This window comes from Paroedura picta, chromosome 15, assembly GCF_049243985.1.
Source record: "Paroedura picta isolate Pp20150507F chromosome 15, Ppicta_v3.0, whole genome shotgun sequence".
Classification (NCBI taxonomy): Eukaryota; Metazoa; Chordata; class Lepidosauria; order Squamata; family Gekkonidae; genus Paroedura; species Paroedura picta.
In genome coordinates, this window is record NC_135383.1 from 18,323,319 (window position 1) to 18,341,543 (window position 18,225).

The 18,225-nt window shown below is 50.1% G+C and overlaps 2 protein-coding genes across 4 annotated transcripts in view; one reads left to right on the plus strand and one right to left on the minus strand.

Annotated features, from left to right (window-relative positions):
- The window catches only part of ZSWIM7 (zinc finger SWIM-type containing 7), a 27,461-nt gene extending 9,619 nt beyond the window's left edge, over positions 1-17,842 (minus strand). For both annotated transcript variants that reach the window (XM_077311843.1, XM_077311842.1), the window contains exons 1-4: positions 17,645-17,842; positions 12,490-12,593; positions 7,227-7,248; positions 3,212-3,314 (exon numbers count right to left, since the gene is read on the minus strand). In XM_077311843.1, the coding sequence (XP_077167958.1) occupies positions 3,212-3,314; positions 7,227-7,248; positions 12,490-12,565 (201 nt within the window). In that variant the 5' untranslated portion in view covers positions 12,566-12,593; positions 17,645-17,842. The remainder of the gene's footprint in view (positions 1-3,211; positions 3,315-7,226; positions 7,249-12,489; positions 12,594-17,644) is intronic.
- Positions 17,822-18,225, plus strand: part of TTC19 (tetratricopeptide repeat domain 19) — an 11,933-nt gene continuing 11,529 nt past the window's right edge. For both annotated transcript variants that reach the window (XM_077311834.1, XM_077311835.1), the window contains exon 1: positions 17,822-18,052. In XM_077311834.1, coding sequence (XP_077167949.1) covers positions 17,890-18,052 — 163 coding nt within the window. In that variant the 5' untranslated portion in view covers positions 17,822-17,889. The remainder of the gene's footprint in view (positions 18,053-18,225) is intronic.

An 18,225-nucleotide genomic window follows, 5' to 3' on the forward strand; every position in this document is an offset into this window, starting at 1 on the left:
CTACAGGGATTCGGGTGGTAGTTCCTCCAAGGGACACTAGGGGTCAGGATATGGCGGCACACAATATCCACCTCCGAACTTCCCTTGCCTGGCTGCCGGACAATCCTCAACAGTTAAGCAGGGCTCTCAAAAGGACAGTTAGGCCTCAGCTACAGCCATCGGCCTTTCCCCCCTCCAGTGTTGGGTACCACAGGGCAACAGGCAGCCCTGAACGGACTCAGGATAGGCAGGCGGCAAAGTCAGAGATGCCGGGCTCTCTCTGGGTCCCCGATCTGCCAAACACCCATGCACATTTACTCCAATTCTTGTTATCACCAGAGTACATCTGGAGCGATTTTTGGTTAGATGCTGCAGGAAGGCAGAGGGCCAGGGTGCTGACCACCTATGCCTCCAAGGGGTGGGGGGAAACTGGTGGGGGACCCCCCCCCATGTGCGAACACAGCTGTCTGCCTGAAACCCGAAGCTGCAGACAATATTCCAGCCTGCCGGGTTTAATATCCCTGCTCCCCAGGGCAATCTGCCACAAGACAACAAGTAATTAAAATGAAAGCCGTTTTTTAAAAAAAGGACCAAAAAACACACACAGGATGTGAACGGAACAGAAGTACACAAACAAAGCAGAGGCAGGGGAGGGGACGCCGGAGGCAGTGTGGCGGGAGACCAGCCCACTAAAGCCTCTTGCGAGGAACTGGCAGGAACGTTCTCTGCTGGAACCCTTGGCCAGCTTCACTCCGCAGCTGCCCAGTTCTCCCCACCACTCATGGAAGGCTCGACACCCAGAGGGGGAGAGGCACAGAGACCAGTGATCCAGGCCATCCGGTCACCAGGGAAGAGAAGTATCCCCATGCGCCAGCCTTTCTCCAGTTTTTTACCATTGTGAAACCCCTGAAACATTCTCCAGGCTTCGAGAAACCCCAGAAGTGGCGCAATCCTGCAGAATGTGGTTGAGTAACATAGCTGTGGACATGCTCATCTGGAATCCCTCCTCTTCCCATCCCTTCCCAGCCCATCATTGGCCATCTTGGGAGGTGAGGCGGGTCGACATGGCCATATATTTAATACATTTTTAAAATGTTAAAATTAATTCCCACCCATTCGGGAAACTCTTCCAGGGTTGTCAAGAAACCTCAGGGTTTCATGAAACGCTGGCATAGATGTTCAGCTGCCAACGTGCCGGGCAATCCAGTCGAAATGGGATGCGAGTCTCCTCCACCCCCAGTTCCATGTGGTCCTTTGGTCTGCACGGTGACAGCCTGTTCTTGTCCCATGGGCCAGCTCTGCTCTCCCTCGAGCTGCCTGACTGTCTGTCCGAGATAAGCCCCTCCCACTGCCAGAGGCTGGATCAGATGATCAACAACTGCCAATCGACTTCATGGCGTGGCCCCAAGTTGTAGGAAGGAGACCACAAAAGGCAGGGGCTGACCCTCTTCACGCCTAGGACCAGGACTCTCCCAAAGAAACACATCATTAGTTCCTGCAACTCACAGCCACAAGAGGTCCCTGCCACCAAGCTTAGAAAAATTAGCAATTGAATTTGCGGGAGGGGGAGTCTGCTGGGGATATTTCGTCCCTAAAAATAGACAGAAGCCCCTCTGACAAAGACCAGCTCCTCGGGGACAAGTAAGACGGGAGGGTCTGCAGAGGCATCTGGCTGGCCACTGCTGAAAATCAGATGCTAAATGTGATCTGATTGGTCTTTTATCTGATTCAATAAAGCAGCCCTGATTGAGTGATCTGTCTTATGGCGCGTGCATAGTACAGCCAGGAGACCCGAGGATTGTCTGCCAGCCGGGCAAGGGACGTCTGGAGATGATTTGGCCATTGCCTGCCTCTGCATCATGACCCCCAGAGTTCCTTGGGGGTCTCCCATCCAAATACTAGCCAGGGTGGGCCTTGCTAAGCTTCTGGGATCTGAAGGATTGTCTGGCAGCCAGGCAAGGGTTGTTTGGAGGTGGTTTTGCCATTTTCTGCCTCAACCTCATGACCCCTGGTGTTCCTTGGAGGAACTACCATCCGACTCCTTGGAGGTCTCCCCTCCAAATACCAGCCAGCCCTGATTAGCTTCTGAGATCTGATGGGATCGAGCTTGCCTGGGAGGCCTGAGATTGTCGATGATGCCAGGCACCAAGGTCTTGCGGTGGGTGGTGACTCTGCTTTGTTTGGGGTCCCTTGGCAGAAAGTTCAGGGTTGCGCAGGCCTTCCAACCTCCACCCGCACGGCTCCCACCCCACCCTCTGGTACCCAAAACAGCTGCCTGCAGGCCTTCTGACTTTTAGCAGGCCCGTCCTGGCTGCCAGATTCATTCCCAGTCATGACACGTAGGAGGGCATGTGTGGAGAGACCCAAGAAGCCACCGGGACCGGCAGCGGCGCCAAGCCAAGAGATCTGTGGGCAGGGGTTGGTGACACCGACGTTGCTGTGCCTGGAGAACAAGCGGTCCTCAGGAGGCACGCGGATGCCCTTCCCTCCTGCCCCTTTCTCAATGACCCGAGGTGGGCTTCTCTGCCGCATCCTTTCAAATTGCTGGAGACGACTGCCGCTTCCAAACCCAGCCTGCCTTCTGGACAGTCTTTGTCTGTCCGTTGGGAGATTTCAAAGCTCGCCCTCTCCCTCCTCCCTGCTTATCGCTGTTCTTGTCACAACATTGCCCTGGGATCGTGTCTCAGTCGACGTGGAGACATTGTAATCCGGCTGGGATGAGCCGAGGTTTGGCGGCGAGGGGATGCAGCCCTCTCTTCCGGCCTGAGATCAGGGGAGGGTCATGAAACGTTTGCATGGGATACGGCCTGTCTCGCTGCTGCCCCTTGCCCCCATTTGAGAGGGAACGGACTGAGCCCGTTCTACTTCTGATTTTTTTGGAGATGCCTAACATGCAAAAGAAAAAGCTACAGCGTCGGAAACATAAGGGAACTGGCACCAGTTCGAAGAGACTCTCTGATGGGCAAGTGGCATTCAGAGTGCCCCGCGGAGCTCTGTCGCAGCAGAAAATGCCTACCTGAGAACGTTGCTTAAAAGGTGGCATTTTATCCACGTCGTAAAAATGTATACCTGTCCTTTAAGGAAAATTCTCCAGGGAGCTCGCAGCCGTTCGGAAGAACAACAGTGGAATTAGGTGGCAAGGCATGAACAGGGAACAGAGGAGGGGGAGAGGAATTTGGCCTGGGGGACTGGTCTGGCTCTTGGCAGCCTTGCATCTTGGGCAGGATTGTACCTGATACACCATCCTTCCGCTGGGAGACACAATCCGGCTGACCGATCGGTGATCGACCAGGTCCAAAGCCGGGACGGCGGAAGCCCCAAAAACGAACCTAAGCCTGGAAGGAAGGGTTGAGTTAGGTTTGCAAAATTCTGTTTGGTGCTGGCTTTTAACAAAAGAAGGGCGCGGCTGGATCAGACCAACGGCCCACCCAGTCCAGTGTTCTGTCCCATGCTGTGGCCAGCCAGGTCCGACAACAGGAGAGCATAGAGGTCGTGGGCTTCTTCTGATGCTGCCCCTTGGCATTGGCGTTTAGAGGTTTCCTGCCCCTGAATGTGGAGGCTCCATTTGGTCTCCAATGATCTATCCTCCCCGAATCCAGCTATTCCCCTTTTACAGCTGCCTGTGCCGCAGTCAACACTACATGGTCCAGCTGCAATTTCGACATTTCAATCAGTTGCTGAGTAAAGAATTGTTTCCTTTTGCCCGTCTTAATCTACCTCCCATCAGCTTCATTGGAGACCCTAGTCTTTGCAGAGAGGGAGGAAGGAATTCTCTTAGAATCATAGAGTGGGAAGAGACCTCCAGGGTCATCTAGTCCAACCCCCCTGCACCATGCAGGAACTCACAACTATGTGCCCACCCACCTGACCCCAATTCCATGGCCAGATGGTCCTCCACCACCACCAAAAATCTCCAGAATCCACCCTGGCCTGGAGGGAATTCACCTACCATCTTGGTCATCCTTTTATAAACCTCTATGATGCCCTCACCCCCTTGATGTGAGAGCCAGCTTGGTGTCATGGTTAAAAGTGAGGACTTCTAATCTGGTGAGCCAGGTTGGATTCCCTGCTCCCCCACATGCAACCAGCTGGGTGACCTTGGGCTCACCACAGCACTGATAAAGCTGTTCTGACTGAGCAGTAACATCAGGGCTCTCTCAGCCTCACCCACCTCACAGGGTGTCTGTTGTGGGGAGAGGAAAGGGAAGGTGATTGTAAGCCACTTTGAGCCTCCTTCGGGTAGAGAAAAAGCGGCATATAAGAACCAACTCTTCTTCTTCTTTGCCATGCCTTTTCCAGACTGTAAAGTCCCGGACTCTTCTGCCTTTCCTCATACGGAAGGTGCCTCAGCTTTGCCATCTGCATTACCCTCTGCTCTACTTCCTCCAATTCTGCTTTTTTCCTTTTTTTAATTTTTTTTTCTTGAGATCGGGTGACTAGAACTACACCTGGTATTCCCAAAGGAGCCTGCTCCATAGATCTATAGAGGGGCATTATATTATATAGAGAGATCTATACAGACCTATGGATCTATAGAGGGGCATCATATTATCCACTGCTTTATTTTCAGTCCCTAGAGAGTTTGCCTTTTTCACTGCTAAGTGTCTTGATTTGAGTGTGCAATTTTGTGGATTTTAGATTTCCAGGGGAGATAATTATCCACGTTGAGCGTGGGATAGAATTAAGCTTTGCCAACTGCCTGTAAGGAAATTCCTGAGATTTAGAGGACAAATTTGGGGGAGAACTCTGCAGGGACCGGATGCCATGGAGTCTACTCTCCACAGTGGCCATTTTCTCCAGGGGGATTTACCTCCATAGCCTGAGGAGGAGCTGTAATTCCAAGGAAATTCCATGCCCCACTTGGGGGCCCGTCAATCACTGCTACAATAATCCAAGCATAAAGGGGAGGAGCTGCCCTAATTTGACCACAACCAAGCAGTGCCTGTTGGGATGTGAGAGGACATTAAGTTCGCTGCCAGAGAGCCTAGCAGAGAAACCTTGGGAAAGCTAGATTCAGGTGGGCAGCCACACCGGTCCGAAGCAGCAGAACAACATTTGAGTCCTTTTAGTCCAACGAGCTTTGATTCTGAGCATCACTTCTTCAGACAGGTTCAGGTGGGCGGCCGTGCTGATCTGAAGCAGCAGAACAAAAATGCTTGGCTCTCTGGAAGCAATCTTGATTTTCTCAGCCCCAGCCCCGATTCTCTCGCAACCAAACAGTTTGGTCAAATGAGGGCATCCCTTCCCTTTCTGCCTGGATCCACTGAAATGAGGGCTTGCTGATTTCACAGTGGAACAGTCATTTTGCAACAGGGCGTCTAGTCCGTGAGGTTTCTGTGTGCTGAGGAAACCTCTGCTGCCTCTGCGTCCCACCCCAGACGGAGCCTTACAATTAGCAGAGGGAAACCTGAAAGAATCAGAAACCGAGCAGCTTTTCAGCTAGTCCATCCAACTGGTTCGGTAAAGGATTTTGTGAGCGAGAGAGCCGCTCGGTGAGCAACGCTCCAGAGGCCACGTCCGTCTGCAATGACAAACGCTCAACCCCCAAAAGAGGGACAGGACTGCATCAGAAACGGCACCAGAAGGACGTGCTTCTATTCTGGGGAGAGCCGCTCTAATTCCGCCCGAAGACCCGGGACACAGAACTCCAGGGATTTGGATCCGGTCACAGTGCGGCTTGACCCTAATCTTTGCGTCATCGCAAACGGCAGCCCGGCAGATGCGCTTGGGACGGCTGGGAAAGACAAGGAAAGACCTGCGCCGCTCCCAAAAGACGGCCACCCGAAAAGAGTGCCTTCAGGACCAGGTCTGGGCTTGAAAAGAGGAGGGCTCAAGGGGGTCCAAAGGCCCCGCAGCCCGGCTGGTTTCCGGTGTAGGACGGGATTCGTCCCGCTTCTTCATTTCTCTTTCTAAAGGGCTTTTTGTCTCCGCACCACGGCAGGAAGTCAGATGCCAAGTCAAAAGGGAACAGCTGCCGGGAGGAAAACCCAGAAGGGAGACGTGGGAAAGGAATCGGAAGGACCTACGAGCCAAGGACGTGCCGGAGTCCACTCTCAGTGTCAACTGCCTCCTTGTTATCCAAAGGCCGTGACAAACAGGAGTGGAAAAGCACGCAGAGCCCATGAGTGGAGTTCTGTTTTCTCCTTGAGAAACCAAGTTCTGCACAACTCCCCCCCCTCCCCCAAACTTATCATTTAGCTGTGACCTAAACCAGCCTCCACTTGATCTCTCCTGGATTCAGTCCTCGAGAGGGACTTTAAGAAAAACCTTCTGAGACTTTAAGGAAAAACCCGCACGCCTATTTGCAGGAAACGCTTTGATAAAATTCATGAGAACTCGGAATAAGCTTAGATCAAGGAGGGCGGCCGTATCCGCCTGTCTGCAGCAGGAGAAAAGAGCGAGCATCCAGGAGCACCTTAAAGACCAACAACATTTGTGGCAGGGGAGGAGCATTCGCAAGTTGCTGCTCACTTCCTCAGATCTGTATTCTTGCTCTTTTCGACTGCTGGCAATAAGCTTGTAATTGTTATATTTTTAAAAAAGAGAACTCTGCTGACACAGCCCGGCTAGACAGCTGAAAAAGCAGGTGTGCAACTGTGTAAAGGGTCTTGCACTGACGTGGTAACAGAGGTGCTTAGTGCTGCATCTGGCTCAGGGTGAAACTTTGCGTCAGTTAGTTATGCGAGCAGGCGGGAGCAGTGTCATTAGAGGCTAGTGTCTTCCCCCCTACACACAGCACCACCACGCGCCAGCCCCCCCCCCCCCCCCCGGCTCTGCTGATTCATGGACCTCTTCTGCAGGCATGGCTGTCAACAAGAACAGATTTTCAAGGTGCGGAGGACCAAAGGAAATGACAGATGACTGAATGAGCAGTGGCCACGCAGCCCGGAAAAGGGAGCTTGTGTTCTAGCCGAGAAACTAGCAGCCACCAATGCGTACATTCAAAAGGAGGTCGTGCCTTTGAGATGCAACCTGGCCAATCGGGGTGCACTCTCAGAACAGCGACTCATGGAGATGCACTGGGGGCTCCTCTGGCCAGGCATTCCTACCTTTACAAATTTCGTTGGTAAAGTTTCAGGGACAGAAGAGGGAGGTGGGCTTTCAGGTGTAACTGGGGCCTAAATGGGCCCTTTTGCTATCACCAGTTCAATTTTTCACAAGGATGTCGGAGGTAAACACAAGCAAAACACTCAGGAAATTTGCTCTATAGACGGTCAGTGATGAAGGGTAATAAAACGGATACTCACGCCGAGAGAAGGTTGTCAGGGACTGCAAAAGAGAAAGAAAAACTATGTTACACTTTGGGCTCAAACTGTAGGTTTTATGTCACTGCGTATCAAATGCTAAAAGAAAATTCATGTAAAATGTTTTTAGATGATATATTACCTCTCAAGACATTCTCAGCAGACTTGCCTAACATGATGATGAAGAAGAGTTGGTTCTTATCTGCCGCTTTTCTCTACCAGGAAGGAATGTCCAAGTGGCTGACAATCACCTTCCCTTTCCTCTCCTCACAACAGGCACCCTGTGAGGCTGAGAGAGCCCTGATATTATGGCTCTGTGAGAACAGCTCTGTCAGTGCTGTGACTATCCCAAGGTCTCCCAGCTGGCTGCATGTGGGGGAGTAGGAAATCAAACCTGGTTCGCCAGATTAGAAGTCTGCACTCCTAACCACGACACCAAGATGGTTCTCACAAGGCTGGGGATCAGTCAATGAACGCTCTAAGAACATAAGCTGTGTTGGATCAGGCCCATCCAGTCCAACACTCTGTGTCACACAGTGGCCAAAACCCAGGAGCCAACAGGAGGTCCACCAGGGGGCCAGAACTCCAGCTGCCCTCCCCACTGTGCCTCCCCCAAACACCAGGGCATCCCTGCCCCAGATGGAATGTTCCGTCTATGCCCAGCAGCCTATAGCCATTGATAGATCTCTGCTCTGTTTGTTGACCCAATCCCCCCTTGAAGCCCCTTATGGTTGTAGACACTACCATTTCCTGCAGCAGTGAATTCGACATGTTAAGTACTCTTTGACTGAAGAAGAATGTCCTCTAATTCAGGGGTAGTCAACCTGTGGTCCTGTAGATGTCCATGGATTACAATTCCCATGAGCCCTGCCAGCATTTTCTGGCAGGGGCTCCTGGGAATTGTAGTCCATGAACATCTGGAGAACCACAGGTTGACTAAAGGTAAAAGTAAAGGTATCCCCTGTGCAAGCACCGAGTCATGTCTGACCCTTGGGGTGACGCCCTCTAGCGTTTTCTTGGCAGACTCAATACGGGGTGGTTTGCCAGTGCCTTCCCCAGTCATTACCGTTTACCCCCCAGCAAGCTGGGTACTCATTTTACCGACCTCGGAAGGATGGAAGGCTGAGTCAACCTTGAGCCGGCTGCTGGGATTGAACTCCCAGCCTTATGGGCAAAGCTGTCAGACACCTGCCTTACCACTCTGCGCCACAAGAGGCTCATACAGGTTGACTACCCCTGCTCTAATTGATTCATGCAAGATGCAGACCGTTTGTAACTCTGAGCATTCTCCCCAAAGAGAGTTTGATCACGGGAGACGATGGGGAGTCTAAAAGGGATCCCAGGATTCAGTTAGGCTGAAGCAACATTCAGAACAGTCTTTCTCACATCAAAATTGTTTCTGCTAAAATATTCTGCCATCTGAACTTCAGTTTGAGTTGGTTTCTACTTTGCAAAGGGCTTATGGTGTTTCCCTGTTGCAGGTGTGTCTGCAGGTGGATGGCAGCACCAAATGGACTTCTCTACAGTTAGTTTCCCTGCCTCAGTGCTCCAGCTGCAGCGATCCCCCCCAACATCTAGCACCAGAATATCATTACACTGGTTTACCATTGTGACAACAGACGTAACGGGCCCTGTCAAATTCCAGATATACCTTTTCCCTTATATCTCCACAAGGGCCAAAGATTTTTTCTTAAAACGTATGCTGGGAATCCACAAAACCCTGCAGCTACCACTGCAATGGTATACAGATATATAAGAGCTAGTTTAAGAGTGGCAGCTTCTAATCTGGAGAACTGGGCTTGATTCCCCACACCTCCACTTGAAGCCAGCTGGGTGACCTTGGGCCAGTCGCAGTTCTCCCAGAGCTGCCTCAACCCCAATACCTCACAGGGTGTCTGCTGTAGGGAGAGGAAGGGCAGGCAATAGTAGGTTGCTTTGGGACTCCTTAGGATAGTGAAAAGCAGGGTATAAGAAAACAGCTCTTCTTCTAACAATATTCTACTGCTGATTTTTTTTAAATGAGGGATGAGAAAATCTGAATTTTCCACCTATGCAGCATCCTTCCAGCCCCTACTGCAATCTTTCCCAAAGCTCTGGAGCAAGCAAGTCAGAGAAAGATTGGAGGAATAGCTGGGGGACACTCTGGGAGATGCTGTAGGACAGGGGTGGCCAAACTGTGGCTCTCCAGATATCCATGGACTACAAATCCCATGAGCCCCTGCCAGCAGGGGCTCATGGGAATTGTAGTCCACGGACATCTGGGAAGTCACAGTTTGGCCACCCCTGCTGTAGGAAAACAGGAAGAAACTTGGTTCCTAACAGCACTTATTCCAGGGCTGATGACTGGTGCAGAAATCACCAGGGTTCCCATCTGCTTCCCAGGCATTTTATTCATTACCTTGAGTAGTCATAGACCACCTTTCTCAAACATCGAGGCAGCCTCCATATATTAAAAGAACTGACAGTGGTAAGAATTGGCGGCGCACACATATGTGCAGAGTTCAAAAGGAACCCGCTGCAAACAACAACAGCAAAAATCTGCAAGACATCCCAGAAGGCTGGAGCCACTAGACAAAAACTGCCGTCAGAAAGATGGAGTCGACAAAAGCCCTTGTTCACTGGATTTTCACCAACAGGAGGGAAGAAGCAGTCCTGCACAACAGCCCTGAAAGGTAGTCCAGCATTTTTATTCCAGTACTGGAGGGGAGGGATGTTGAGCGCAAAGGCTTGCCAAAGGTCCCCTAGTACCTCTGTGGGATTTCAACCAATGACCCCAGTCACCCCAGCTCTCTCTCTCAGCCTCTATCGCCTCGCTCCTGCGCATACATTTCTCCGCATCAGCAGAGTCACTGAAGACATCGAGGCTCCAGAGGATGCCAGCCTCTGAGATAAAACACAATCCCGGTGGACTCGCCCAGCCTAAGCAAAAACAGATTTAATTAACATGACTCCCTGGTTCCGCTGACACGACGGTGGATAAGATGCCGCGTAAATATGTACAATGGGATTCATTTTGTCTGGCTTACTTAAATAACTCCCTAATCCGGGGCACAGGGGACAAGCATTTTTCCATGTCAGTGGCAAGAAGCCCACATGGCCCGCAATTCCACTTGTGCTAAGGATTTCCAGCAAGCTCAAGGGCACTCTCTGCTGGTCAGCAGCAGACATTAATTTCTCTGTAGGAAGAAAAGCCAGCCAGGATAGTCTGTTGTGGCAAACTGAAACCGGAGTCCAGGGGCACCTTAAAGGCAGGCATGATTTCAGTGTGAGCTCTTGTAGGTTGCCACTCACTTCTCCAACTATGCAAAGAGAACAGTAGCACCTTTAAGACAAACAAAGATTTATTCGAGGGGTGAGCTTTCGAGTGCAAGCACTCTTTGTCAGACTGACGTCAGACTTGCTCTCGAAAACTCATGCCTCAAATAAATCTTTGTTGGTCTTAAAGGCGCCACTGGACTCTGATTTTATTGTGCTGCTTCAGACCAACACGGATACTCATTTGAATCTATGCAAAGAGAAGATCATAATCTTCCGTTCTCATATCTCAGGAAGTGAGCTGCGACTCATGATGGCTGATATGGGCATCACATTGCCCGCCTTGAAAGCACCACTGGACTTCTGGCTTAGTTTTTCTCTGTTGGCTCCATTTCACTGCCAGCTTCAAAAGCCTAGTCCGGGGGGAGGTGGGGGGCAAACCGTGGCTCAGCCACAGTTCAGCTTCCCCTGGCCTAGTGGAAGACAGCCTTGTGAGGATCTCCAAAGAACAAAAGCCAAGGAGTAGACGGAGAACATTGGTGCCCGTGTGGATCCCACTCGTAATTGCCCTAGTTCGGCTTTCTGTGAAGTGGCCGAGCAAAAGAGGCTGAAATGAACAGATATAAAGCAGAGCTCCCATTGCTTCAGGAGCGATGAAGGCTGAAGATGAGGACAAAAGTGCACACTCTCTCCAAAACTGAGGAGGAGATCAGCTAGGCTGTACGGGGATGCTTCGTAGCAAACCTTCTACCTCAGATGGCTCTAGCTGTATAGTACAGTTGCCTTTCAGCGTGCAAGGTCAAGAAACGGACCTGGATGCTCATCTACTTTGAGGCATGCTTACATGGCATGCGTAAGGTGGTTTCTAGTCATTCCCAACGCTCAAAGAACCCTGGGAAGTGTAGTTTTGTGAGGAGGAGTCAATGGCATCAAAGTGAGAAGCCTGGGCCTTCTGACCAAACCATAATTCCCAGCCGTCCTTGGAAAAGTCACCCAAGTGACGCTTTCTCATGAGACATTTCTGGGGCTGTGCAGAACACACCTCTTTCACGGGTGCCTGAAAGGAGCCTGAGACCCACACGCACTGAACTGGGGGAAAGAAGGGTTCAAAGTTAGTGACAGCCTGCTATGTTACCCTTCTGTTTCTTATTGTTCCTAATATGAAGTGTGAAATAAGGTATTGTCTTAAGTAAACTGACTGTTTCTAAACTGACCCCATGTCCAATGTACTGGCCCCAAGGATCTGCTCAGGAACCCCCTGGTTTTGCTGTACACCTGGATTTTTTAAAAAATAAACATTGCCAGATTATACAAAACCACCTTGCATCCCAGACAGCCAATCTGGCACACCAGTGACTCTCTAGATCTGGAAGTTCATGGGGTGGGTCTTGGAAGGGAAGAACTCCGGTATGCCACTGCAAAGTTCCCAGGAGGAAAGATGGGGTGAAATGGAATATGTTGATACCAGGATCACAAAGCTGCCTTGAAGGAGGTTCTGTATCACAAAAGAACATCAAAAGGGCCCTGCTGGATAAGACCAGTGGTCCATCTAGTCCAGCCTCCTGTCTCACACAAGGGCCAACCAGTTCCTCTGCAGGGCCAACAACAGGTCAGAGAGGCCGAGGCCTTCATAAGAATATAAGAAGGGCCCTGCTGGATCAAACTAGTGGTCTGTCTCGGCCAGCCCCCCGTCTCAAACAATGGCCAACCAGTTCCACTGTGGGGTTAACAACAGGGCATGGAGGTCAAGGCCTTTATAAGAATATCAGCCCTGTAAGATCAGGCCAGTGGTCCATCTAGTCCAGCCTCCTGTCTCACACAGTGGCCCTCCAGCTCCTCTGGAAGGCCAACAAGAGGGCACGGAGGCCGAGGTCTTCCCCTGACGTTGCCTCCCGGCTCTGGGATTATTTATTTATTTATTCAATTTCCATCCTGCCACTCCCCGGAGGCTCGTGGCTTAGTGCCTCTGAATGTGGAGGTTCCCCTCCATCACCAACATCTCCTCACATACCATGTGAAGTCTCTTGAAAAGCTTTTTCAATCTCTCTCAACAACTCTTCAGCCACGGCTGGCAGAGTGGCGTCCATGCTAAGACTGCGCCACGGATCCCTTCCTCTGCAGGAAAAACAAACACAGGCAGAATTGTTATTAAAGGATAACCACGAGGTTCTTGTTCCCCAGAAAAGGGCAAGCCAAAGGCTCCATTTATTTAACCTTGGTAAATCTTGGGTTTCATTTGTTTTTAATTGAGAGGAAATGAGTTCTCGGATATCTCCGTGCTGCTGAGTGCGCACCGGGTATATCAAACCCGATGTACTCATTGCAGATGCTCTTCCCGCCCCAATACCAGAGGCCAGAAGGATAAAAACACATAGAGAGAGAACAGACATGCCTCCCATCCTCCCCACCCACAATCCAGTTAGGGAGCAGATACTGGCCTCCCACCAAGGCACCGTCCGAGAAGAAAGCAAAAAATAAATTCTTCGAAATTGATCTGTATTTTTACGTGAATCTCATTGCTGAGGTGCGCAGTCTTTTATGACCCAGCGATAAAAGACTGTGCACCTCAGCAATCAGATTCACGTAAAACTACAGATAACTTTTGAAGAATTTATTTTATGGTTTAATGCAGGGGTAGTCAAAGTGGGGCCTCCAGACGTCCATGGACTACTGTTCCCATGAGCCCCTGCCAGCGAATGCTGGCAGGGGCTCATGGGAATAGTAGTCCATGGATGTCTGGAGGCCCACACTTTGACTACCCCTGGTTTAAAGGAATTGGACTCTGGGTCTTTACATGAAGTCTGGCGAGAAAACCTGAAAGGATGACGTTTTTCTCCGTGCCATGAAACATTTCACCTCTTGAACCTCTACAAGTCTGAATGGCAAAGGCCCATTCATAAAAGAAGCAATAAACCCAAATGTGATCCCTGCCAAGAGTTCAGGGCCTTGTGGGACCTTAACCAGTTCCACAGGCCCTGTAAGTTGGAGATGTTTGTCAGGTCTATAGTTGGAGCCTGTAGAGTCCACTGAGAAATGCAGGCTTCAGTGTTGGGAATTGAGGGAACATCAGCTCTGAGAACGCCGAACCTTCCCCCAACCCCCTGGTCAAAACTACTGGGAGAATTGCGATGATTTTATTTATTGACATATTATTATGTTGTTACATGCCTTGAGCTCTACAGGCAGGGCAGGTTTACCAGAATAAAGATTTATTTATTTAAAATGTTTTATTTGGGGCTTTCCTGTAAGAGAAGGAAAGCTTTCGAGAGTCACTAAATTCAGAAACCTCTATGCTCCCTCCTCCTTAAACTGCAGCCCAACTGTGGTTCCATCGAAGTCAGATGTACTGTGTTTGTTTCATTTCTTTTTTTAAAATCCCTTTTGCTGCTCAAGACCAGCTCCACAATCGGCTGCCTGGCATACGGCATTATGAAAGAGAGCCATCAGCAGCAAAGCAATGAGGGTAGAAAAAGAAATTAGATGGGAAGAGAGTGGAATTAATATACCGGGAGGAGAGATAAAAGTTAATGCAGTTTGGCCTGGCGGCTCCTCAGAACAAGCAAAGAACAGTCAGCGCCGTCCTGTCCGCCCACCCCCGCGCCCCTGAGAAACTGTTCTAGGATACTTAACTACCCGGCATCCTTGGCAAAACAGAGAGCCGCGATTCTGGCAACGGGGAAAAGATCCTGGGACTCTGACCTCTGGGGATATTAATATTTAAGACGGACGCTGAGGTCTGGTTCACGGCTTTGTTTTGTCCTCATCGTCGGGCACAGACAGAGAAACCCCAAAGTGGAGACAGAGGTAAATCCCTGAAAACAATCTGGTGTACCCAAAGCCTTGGGATGGAGGGCATTGAATGTGGCAAGAGGGGAGGCAGGAAGAACAGCCAGCAAGCCCTGCCTGGAAAGGTGGCAAAAACTGTTAGCTCTGAGGCTCCTCGTTTTTCCTTACCCCAATCTGGATAGTTTGGACCAACCTGATCCCGTCAGGTCTTGGAAGCTAAGCAGGGCCGACCCACGTGACTAATTGGATGAGAGACCGCCAAGGATTTGGATGGAGTTCCTCCAAGGAACACCAGGGGTCACGGTGCGGAGGCAGGCAATGGCAGACCCATCCAAACACTAGCCGGGGTCAGCCCTGCTTAGCTTTGGAGATCTGAAGGATCATCTGGCAGCCAGAGTAGTTGAGCAGTGGAATCAGGTGCCCAAAGAGGTGGTGAGCTCCCCCTCACTGGTGGTCTTTAAGCAGTGGCTGGACAGAGACTTCTCCTGGATGCTTTAGGCTCTACCTGTATTGAGCAGGGGGCAGGACAAGACGGCCTGTATGGCCCCTTCCCACTCTAGAATTCTATGAGCCTAGTTCAGCCGTGGAATGGGCTGCCTAAGGATGTGGTGAGCTCCCCCTAGCTTTGAGCAGCGGCTGGACAGATAGTTATCCCAGAAGCTTGAGGCTGATCCTACTTTGAGCAGGGAGCTGGACCAGATGGCTTGTCTGGCTGCTGCGAACTCTATGATTCTACGATTTCAGAAGTGACTTGATGGCATTTAAAACACACACATATCTCCCAAATAAGCAGTGGTTTACCAGGGCCAGGGAACTGTATATGATTTAACATTTCACAGCTTTAGCCAGACAATCGACTGGTTCCTCCACAAGGCAAGATGACAAAAAAAATTGTCACTTGGGGGAAAAAACGGCTTCTCATTTTGAAGGCTGTTACTGTGACAGAGGCCTCTTGCAGAAAGCACAAGGAATCTTGCCGCAACCCAGAAATTAACAAGTTTCTCCGCCAGCTGAAGATCTTTGTGGACAGGAACCCATTCAGTCAGATGCCCAGTGTGGGTCCCACGTGGCCCTGCTTAACGGATACCTAATCCTGTGCCCCACATATGACTTGTGTTTGTGCAATACTACGTGGATTCATCTTGTTATTGTGTAATACTATGTAATCTGTCTTGTGTCTCAGTGAGAAAAGCAATACAAATGACATACAAATTCCATACAAAACATGTACCCGCATTTGAAAAGCCACACAGCAGCAATGCAAACAAGATCCTGGAAAAAAAAAGTTTTGGAAGCTTTGAGACCAGCAACGTTTAATTCTGGGTATAAGCTTTTTGTGTACATGCACAGTTCTTCTTAAAGGTGCCACTGGGCTCAAATTTGGTTCTGTTGCTTCAGACCCACCTGAAGACCCTGGAAAAACACTAAATTCTCATGCACGGATTGCAATCCGCATTAGCGGATTACCTAAGTGAGGGGTTTGATTAATTATTTCATCATTGGCAGAGAAGAAAAATCATTGTATAAAATGGGCCCCAAGCCTATGAAATACACCAGGTTTAATCTCATTAAACAGGTTCCAGACCACTGAAATTTCTGTTACAATAAGCAGAGCCAGCTCTCCATTCCTTTGGTTTTGTTGAAGTCATACAGATGTTACCTTTTAACAAAAAATAAATAAAATAATTTGGACTTATACAACTCCGGCAACTGCACTGGTTACTGATTGGATTCTGGGTCAAGTTTCAGGTGTTGGTCTTGACCTTTAAGGCCATACGTGGTCTGGGCCCTGCGTACCTAAGGGACGGCTTCTCTGAATACGTCTCAGAAGAACTTCACACTTGGTCAATATGAACAGGCTAGTAGTCCCTGGCCCCAAAGAAATCTGGCTGGCTTGACCGGAGTGAGGGCCTTTTTGGCCCAGGCTCCTATCTGGTGGAATGAGCTCCCAAAAAAACATCAGGGCCCTGTCAGAGCTCACTGAATTCTGCAGGGCCTGTGAAATGGAGCTCATCCACCAGGTCTATGACTGAGGTTAGTCAAACATCACTCCTATATTTCACCTTACATAATACCCTACCCAAGGTCTTAGAGTTCTCACCCTAGACTTTTGGATTTTATAAACTTCTTTTTAAATGCTATTAATTGTATTCTAGTGCTATCATTGGTTTCTCTATTTTTCGTGCGTGACGAAGAGCAATAGGCAATCAAATGCTGCCTGTTTCACAAAAGACACTCCAACCTCACACTAGGTTGCCAACTCCAGGTTGGAAAAATTCCTAAAGATTTGGTAGCGGAGCCTAATTGAGAAAGTTTGGGGAAAGGCAGGACCTCAGCAAAGTATCATACCATCCAAGTCATCCTCCAAAGCAGTCATTTTCCCACAGGGGAGTAGCTACCAACCTCCAGGTGCCACCTGGAGATCTCCCACTATTGATCTCCAGAAGGCTAAGATCAGTTCCCTGGGAGAAAATGGCTTTGAAGGGTGGCCTCTATAGATGAGGTTTGGCCCTCTTCAAATCCTGCCCTTTCCAGGCTCCCTCCACCCCCAAATCTCCAGGTATTACCCAGTCGAGAAACACCAATGACAGACAGAATTCTAGGAGATTGCCAGGCCCCACCTGGAGGTTGGCAGTAGTTGTCAAGATAAACTCTGTGCCTGCCCGATATTTCACAGAGGATCCCATTGAACCACCAGGGCCTGAAAGATCTGCCTCCCTTCCTTCCTCCTTGCCCAATGAAGACTGCTGCTGAGCTCAAAAGCTTGCACAGGCTGCTTTTCTTTTCTTTTCTACAAAGGAATGGAAAGGGCAATTGCTGAAGTGCAAGTTAGTACAACACTCAGAACAATGGGATCCTCAGGACAGAACAGGGACATTGGTTTCTTATCTCACTACATATACTAACCTGTATTCTTAACAATCCTTCAGAAAGGCGATGTCCTCTAAAATTTACCTGTTAATTTTAATCACTGATTTAAACGAGTTGATTGCAATATCATTATGACTAGTGAAATGCAAAGCAATTTGGAAGGATAACCATTAAATGCCCGCCAAATGTTTCCCATGCAATCCTAGCTCAAGTGAATACAAACAACTCCAAATGGCTGTTTCTTTCCTATTTGTCTCTGGAATCTGTTAACCGCTTTCACTGTGCTGCATGTTAATTTGCCCTCTCCCTCCACCGATAAGCCCCGGGACTCTGAACTGGTTCAAATGCTTCGGGCCAGTTGTCTTGGGACTCGTAATGGAAGGTATTCCCCAGACAACGGCGTTTAGGCTCCTGCCTGGAGCCAAATAAAACAAATTCCAAGTTAAAAAAAAAAATCTTATTCCAACTTCGTTGCCTAGCAACAGCAGCCCTCAAACGCAGAGGCTAACCTGGGTCACGTGACGACAGGCCTCCAGAGGCGACCTCCGCGAAGCAGGCGAGCGCGCGCTTTATTTTTTTTAAAAGCGACGGCACGTGATTAAAACCTTCCTCAGCCAATCAAAAAGCACGTCAGCGCGGAAGGTAGGAAATGACGTCTCCTCGGCTACTTCCGGAACCTTCCTCATCCCGCTTCCCCCGAGTCACATGGCAGGGACAGCCGTCTTCAAGGTCACCGCCTCTCCTTAAAGGGACCATGTCGCTGTGGGCGCTGCTAAGGCTGCTGCCGCGAACGAGGCCGAGAGTCGCGCCGCTTCTGGCGGCCGCCGGGCGAGATTTCTGCCGGCGACACCACCGCAAGGCGAGGCCCCGCCCATGCAGCGGAGCCACGCCCATGGCCTTCAGCCTCGCCCTCTCAGGCAAGTGGGCGGGGCTTCGGGAACCGCTAGTTGAAAGCACACGTGGAGGTGTGGCTTCCAGGTATGGGCGGGGCTTGCCTCGTGGGCGGGGCCTCTCCTTGGAGATCTGTAGCTGTGCCGGGGTGGTGGGGAACTCTCAAAAGTAATTCTGTGCCAACAATTTTTTATAGGGA